Source organism: Eubalaena glacialis, chromosome 1, assembly GCF_028564815.1.
Source record: "Eubalaena glacialis isolate mEubGla1 chromosome 1, mEubGla1.1.hap2.+ XY, whole genome shotgun sequence".
Taxonomy (NCBI): Eukaryota; Metazoa; Chordata; class Mammalia; order Artiodactyla; family Balaenidae; genus Eubalaena; species Eubalaena glacialis.
In genome coordinates this window covers 68,330,677-68,338,092 of record NC_083716.1, presented here as the reverse complement: position 1 = coordinate 68,338,092, position 7,416 = coordinate 68,330,677, and the positions used below count along the sequence as shown (strand labels likewise).

The window sequence follows — 7,416 nt, the reverse complement described above, 5'->3', positions numbered from 1 at the left end:
CCATAAGGGCAAGAATCACTGTTTGTTTTGTTATCTGGTATATCCTAAGAACCTAGAGCAGTCCCTGTAACATCAAAGTTGCTCAACAAATATTTGTTAAATATATAATATCCCAATTAACTCTGATACTGGGAAGAATTTCACCCATCAACATGCTAAAAAATTCGCTGAATTTCTGTTTCTCATCTTGCAAACAATATCACTAAATGATCCTCAAAAGTTACATAGTTTGTCCTCTGCCCTGACATGACTTCACGCAAACTGCCAAAGACAAGTGCCCTATCCTATCCTTAAAATCTTCCTCAGGAGAAGGCTGCCTAATCTTCATAGAACTCAAAACTCTTCCTCTCTCTGGTATAAAAGTTACCTGCTTCTGCAACTACCTTTCTTATTCCCTCCTCTACCTCTTTCACTTTCTTACCCACTTTCTTTTAGAACTGCTCTGTATTCACTGCTTTTTTTCCCCCTCCAACTTGTTAAATTCATTTTGAAGGTCATTCCTTGGGTTTTGTTCTCCTAAACCAGTGGGGACTGTTGGATTCCAGAAGCCAGCCTGCAGCCATGAAACATCTCGTCCCAGGATCTACATAAAGGCCAGCCCTACAAACCATCTATTGGTTGTCTGTAGGTGGGATTCTGGTAAGGTTGGGTTCCATTTGGAAGCGGTTCTCTCAATTAGTATTATCTTCTTTTGAAGTGTTCAGGAATAAGTCCTATCTATCTTGGTAGGGGAAGAAAATTCACATGTAAAATGATTAATATAGGAAATTATTCTTTCTTTTGCTTTAATAGAAAATGTTTCTTGTTCATGTAAATTAGTTAAAATGGCAAAAAAAATGCATTAAAAATTTTAATCCTTCTCTCAGACGTCTAGGATAGTGTTAAAACCTTGATTACAACATCTTTAGTTGCATACACCTGGTTTTAGCAACATCCACATTTTTCTATCCTAATAGACCCAAAGAACCAAAATGAAAACTTTAAACTACTTTGTGTGTAGACTCTTCTGTCATTAGGCCTGGCTTGCTTATTTGGTAGTAACATGCAAAATATTTACTCATATTAAAGATATTATAATGATAGGGAAAGAGAGTTATGACAAAAAAATGCTATAGGGTTTTTGTCCGATTAAGTGTTGTTTTCTGGTATGTGACATATAAATGAAAATGATAAATAAATATAAATTTTTCAGGTTGCAGACATTTTTCTAGTTGACTTAAAAAGAATGATTAAAATAATATGGAAGTTACAGTCTTTTAACTGGATGCCCCTAAATTTTCTGATGAAGTCAAACAGAAGTATTTCTGACTTTCCAAAAAGAAAAAACGGCTGTTTGATACCTAAATATGCAATAAGCAGACTGTCTTAACAAAAGACAGGCTGACAAAAGAAAGTACAGATTTTACTCAACTTGATATTCTGACGCTTGCTTTGCTAACCTAGAGAATTACTTACAATGAGGGTGAAACAGGCTGGCAGCTCTGCAATGAGTTCACTAGAGAAAGGTAAATATCACCAGGAAAAGTCTCGATCTCACTCTAATCATTCTGCCACTATACAGAAATATGTATCCATGGGAACCACAGTCCCTAGCATGGAAGTGTCCATCTGACACCAAAAAAGATAAGAATGTTTTCTGGAATCGAAAAAAAAAAGAAAAAAGATAATGGCATTGGGAATTAAAATTAGTAATTTTAACTAGAATGCTACAGACTGTATTAGTCAATTGATATGTGGGATGGTCTCCTAAGGGTGTGAGAGATGAGCGAGAGAGATTTTGGTGCATGGACTAAGCGGAAAGGACATTATTTGGTGGTAATTGATTGGGATGAGCAGGCCTGCTGCATCATTCTGGTAGCAAACTGTCAGCAGTTTATAGGAAGATACGGAGCTCAGGGATGGTGAGATGAAAAGACCACCCTGAATGTGAAGGTGTAGGAAGTCACTGGAAATACTTTCTCTGTTGTCAGACATTAGTCTTTTCAGTCACTCATTAAATTTGAGGAGCACTAATTATTAGGTTTGAGGCCCAGATTGGGCACTTAACTGTGTGTTCACAATTTTAAATATCTTGCTTTACTGTGACTTGAAAACTGACCTCTCTGAAGATGTTAAGTGTGCAAGGACGTCAGCCTGACGAAGTGGGCCTTTCTGTAGAGTTGTGGAGGTACTTACCCCTCATACAGAAGGAATTTTATGGGGAATGTATATGTTATATTAATACTGACAAATTCAGAGATTTGCAAAGACCAGAAGGCAATTTTAAGAATATTGTATTTTCTAATACATTCACAGTTTTCATTCGTGTCATAAGACAAGCAGAAAGGGAATAATTAACAAATTTCCTTATAAGTTTAGTGTCTGAATTTTTTTCCAGACTCATTCATTTAGTCCATTAGAAAGAAGGAAATATTTTAAGCCATTAATTTCCACTTGTGATAAGTAAAAGGGAAAGATTTATATTTATCACCTTTCCTATTTAATGAAAACCTTCCAGCTGTTCTAACTAAAAAATCTTGAGTGGATTATGATTTCACAGATATTTTCTAACTTGTCATTCTGCTTTCAGTCTAATGTTTGCCAGTGATGCTGGTGGCTAACCAGGATGGAACTGTCCTTCAAAGGTGATAGAAACCCTCCCCTCCCTCTCAAAGATTTTTTTCCTTCATAAATTAACATAACTCAATTTCACTAAAAGAAAAAGGTGAGTTTTGATTAGCAAGATAAAGCAAAAGTATCATTAGAAGAAGCACCAATCTCTGTGGTGCAATTTCAAAAGATGCATAGATGGGCCACCAAGCAATCACTCTCATTAAGAAATTCTGTCATCCCCCTGCAGAAGAAGGGCTTAGTTATAAATATATACACCACCTTCATACTTACTGATTAGATTCATTTAACTCTGTTTTATAATGTGAGAATTTGTTAACATATTTGCTGCTAATTTTTCTTCTAAGTATTCTACTATTAGCGGGTTTGAATTGAATTAAATCCTGAAATGCTGCCCACTGCAGGAATTGAGTCAGGTGGACAGATGTCCTTCTCAGCTCTGTGCATCTTGTTCTTATTGCACCTTTGATTATTGCACCAGACTTTACTCCTGGGACATTCTCCAAGTTAATTTTTTTTGTTGTTAAGTTTTGCTTAATTATAGTTGTTTGCTTTGAGCTAAGCTGGAAATCCCTCTACTTTGAAGAGGAGGACTTGTTCACATCTCATTTTTAAAGAGTCATTTTCTTAAGATAGGTACAAAGGTTATCTGATAAGTGTATAATTTCAAATTAGTTATGTTCTTTTGGCATCCAGTGCGGCATTCTAAACTCTAACCTGTGGAAAGCTGATGTAGAATTAAACAGACATTAGATTTTGTAAATGAGACTCTTATGATTCTGGAGCATGTGGCTTTAGGAACTAAGATATACTAGTAGTTTGGTAATTTTTAAAAAAATTATTTTCTCAACTAAATTATAAATTCACACTTCTACCTGAGAAAAGGAAGTCTCATAGATGTAACTCTTGTAATGTCTACTCTTAGAACAGAAAATGATGGTAGCATGTCAACAAAAGACATTCCCTGTTTTGCCTCAGTTAGCTAGCTAGTTCTGGACATTAATTATCTGGATTCTCTAATTCCTTTCTGCACTGGCTTTTCTTTTAGGGAGTGGACTCTGTCCAGAATAATATTGATCGTGGGCCAGTGCATACTGCAAGACAGGCAGGAGGTTATTGCTTTCACTCTTAGGAAGTGTATGTATCAATACTTAGCCCAGGTAACCTAGCGTTTCGGAAGAACAATATAACATATTACAATGAAAAGTTTACATTTTCCCCATAATTTATTAACATATTGACCGATTAAATCCCTTTCCCATACCATTTTGTTCAAGATACCACACACATCATGCTCTCAACCTTTATGCCTTCTTATGTTTCACACATTCTTTTACCCAAACTGGCCCTCCTAATGTCAGCTGATGTTGCATGTTTAAACTTTACCTAGTCAAACTAAGATGACATGGTTGTTGAAACAGTTCATTGATGGAAATGTTTTACAAAGTGAAGTTACGATTTTGGTATAATTTTGATAAAGTAGAATAGGAAATTCATGTTTAAAATCCTGTGAATGGGAACTCTATGCATGAGAAAAAGTAAAACTGAAACTTACTTAACTCCTCCAGAGACAGACAGAGAGAAAGAAGTAGAAAGAGAGAAGCAATGCACTAGACTCTGAAACTGTTATAAAGTCCATTATGAACCCAATTCGGGATGAGCACAATGACTGCAGTTATAAAATGACCTCAGTGACTTTTATTTTAAAAAATGTTATTAAAATCACTCCAGCTTCTTTGCCACTAACTCTACTTCAGAGTTCAGTGGTACAATTCACACACATTTTTTGAGTTATATTTTACTCAATGACAAAATGTTTTTCAAACTGGCCTTTTCCTTTTACTTACACTTGCAAGGTGATACAAATGGAGTCATGCAGAACTCCTTGCATTTCTGTTATCAATCATAACTCGCTTGGGGATAGAGTTAAATGCCCATTTCCCCAGTGGATGGTAACTCTTCCTCCATATATGTAGTATTCCGGTGGGCCTTTTTAAATCCACAACCCAACGTGCAGAACTGCTGAACACAGCGGAGTCCTGAAATGCACATTTGTGGCATGAAAACTCATTGTAAACTTTATAATGTTAATAAATTGTTTCATAAATAATTAAGGCGGACCTTGAAAATCCAGAAAGTAACTTGATTGCTCAAGCTTGGTTAGTTTCTGATGGATATTAGCCCAATCAGTTGACAGTTGTTACAAATATCTAGAGATTGAATTTTTTTTTTTTTTTTTTCCTGTAGAAGGAATCACACATGTCTGTCAGGTTACATCAGATAAAGGAAGTATGGAGATTAAATGGGAAAGTATTTTATGAAATCTTTTGTTTCCATTGAAAACCAAGTCAAGAGCTCATATCACTATTTTAACTCAAAATGAAAAGGGTGAGTATACTTAAGCTGTTACAGATGAACAGGACTCATTTGAGTCTCCTGTGTTCATTTAGTAATGAATATAAGATATGCTCTGTGATGGGAAAGGCTGAATGACACCTGAAGATTTCATTCATTCAACAAGCATCTGTTGATTACTTATTAGGTGCTGGCCATACAGAAATGACAATGGCATGATCCCAAATATATGTGGCTCGTGTTGGTGAGGCTTTCGATGTTTTACATTATTTGTGGGTTAAATTCTAAGTTAGTGAACTTACAGAACTAATCAAGTGTAAAAATAAAGCAGTGTGTTTAGCCAAGACTTTGTAATATAAACACTAGAGTAGAAGAGTGGTTTCAGTAGATATGTCTTCCTCTAAATTCACTCATCACTTGCACTGGGTGGATTTTTTTCTTTGCTGAGCCTCGTCTGACAGCTGCATACGTTTCCTCTGGTTTCTCTCTTTTAATCAAGGGTTTTTTTGCAGGAGCCTTCATTCTCCACATAACAACTGGGTGCCGGGGCCCAGCAGGACTCTGAATTCGGATGATCTTGGTTGAGGCAATGTAAGACATTTTCACTGTTTGCACTACAGCATTCATTAAATTTTTGGCTGCTTGGATCAGGGAGGTGACACTGTCCAACTGTAGGAAAACAACAAAAAACAAACTATTATTCAGAGAATGTAATCAGGAATTTAAAGAGATTTAATGTTACAGAAAATGAAATGTGCCACTTTGTTTTTATCCCAGACACGAATGAGTTATTCCTCATTTTATATACCTATGTAAATTATCACATCAATCTATATTTAATCATTTATCTAGTCATCTGATGCATAAGTAGATCCATATTCTATTTTCTAAGATGATAGCTTAGATTTTTTTTCTTGGTTTTCAGTGAAATCAATTCTGTACCTTCTATATCATATCATAAGAACCAGATGGTCACTGCTTTCTTTGTAATGGATCTCCATACTTCCAGGGTTAATGTTCACCCCTTTTATAAGAAATGACTGTCTACAGTAAAAGCTATATCATATGTAAGTAACTTAATAAAACAACAACTGAAAAATCTTCTCAGGGAATTCGTAGTCTACGATAAATATCATACACACATATGCATATACACATGCATGTATACCACTCATTTTCATGAATATTTCCCAAATAATTCCACCTACAAGAGTCTCTTTTTTAAAAACACGTAATTCTTACACCTATCAGGCAGTGTGTTAAAACAGATCTTTTCAGTCAAAGTTGGTTAAATTCCAGATCTGCCATTTAGTAACATAAACAAATCATTTAACTATTTTCATCCTAGTTTCCTCAGGTATAAAATAAGAAAAGAGTACTTATTGAAGGTAAATAACATGTGTAAAGAGCCTAGTAGACTGCCACATAGTTGTTATTAAATATTTCCTTTGTTTCTTGTGAAGGCTGACAAAATTGCTTAATTATAAAGATATACCAATGAAATTACTAAAAGACACCTTTTCCCACATAATTCTATTTTGTAATTGTTGTTATGTTTTCTGGGTTGTTCACTAAAACCATCTCAGGGCAAAATGAGGTGATATTCCTAGAATCTTGCAAAATACTTCAGAGCTAAGCCCAGTTGGTTCATTTTTATATAACTAATGCCTCTTCCATTATTTTAGTTTGGCAGATTGTCATCCACAGCCAACTCATACAGGAAGATGTGCTTCCACTGTCACCTGGCTGTGGTGTGTGCTGTCAGGTTGAGGCTCAAACACTGCCTCTGTAGTTACTGAAATCCATCAGCAGCTGACTGGCCTGAGTACTCCACCTTTGCAGTTCGAGGAGTCTCATCTCACACACAGAATAAATGAGCGAAGGAAAGTAGTAAGCTCAGGTTATGTGCCTGGGGCAGTGGTCTAGCTGGCTGCTTCCCCGGTGGAAAATTTAATTAGCTCCATTATGTGCCAACCCTGAAATCCTTGAAAAGGTAACACCAAAAAATATGTAATTTGAAAGGCAGTAATACTTGAAAACTACACATCTTTGAGTCTTTTTACTTATTGAAGCCAGAAATGTAAAATCTTTGTATGTGTCAGGAATGACAAATTTTTTTTACAAACATTAAACAGGATTTCATGAAGCACTCACATGTATTTCAGAGAACACTTAGAACTTCTGAATCTGTACATAACTTAAAAAAAAGAAGACAGACTTTTTGAATAGAATAACACACTTTGTTATTAATGTTACTCTGTGGACAAACTGCACGCTAAAGTCTGCTGTTTAATGATTAGCAATTTTCATTAAAGACCTCCTAGAGCTAGTTAGATTCTGAAAGTAGTTTCCAATCTCACTGTAGTAAGAAGAAAGTTTTTCTAAATGATGAATTAACCTGAATAGTATAGAGGATCCTTGGTAATCTTCTCTTTCAAACATGAAACTACT

At 35.4% G+C, this 7,416-nt stretch overlaps 1 protein-coding gene across 1 annotated transcript in view; it reads right to left on the bottom strand.

The window, feature by feature from the left end:
• Positions 1–5,346: 5,346 nt before the first annotated feature.
• CTNNA3 (catenin alpha 3) overlaps positions 5,347–7,416 on the bottom strand; it is a 1,728,069-nt gene continuing 1,725,999 nt past the window's right edge. Inside the window, exon 19 of the mRNA XM_061197871.1 lies at positions 5,347–5,634. Coding sequence (XP_061053854.1) covers positions 5,347–5,634 — 288 coding nt within the window. The remainder of the gene's footprint in view (positions 5,635–7,416) is intronic.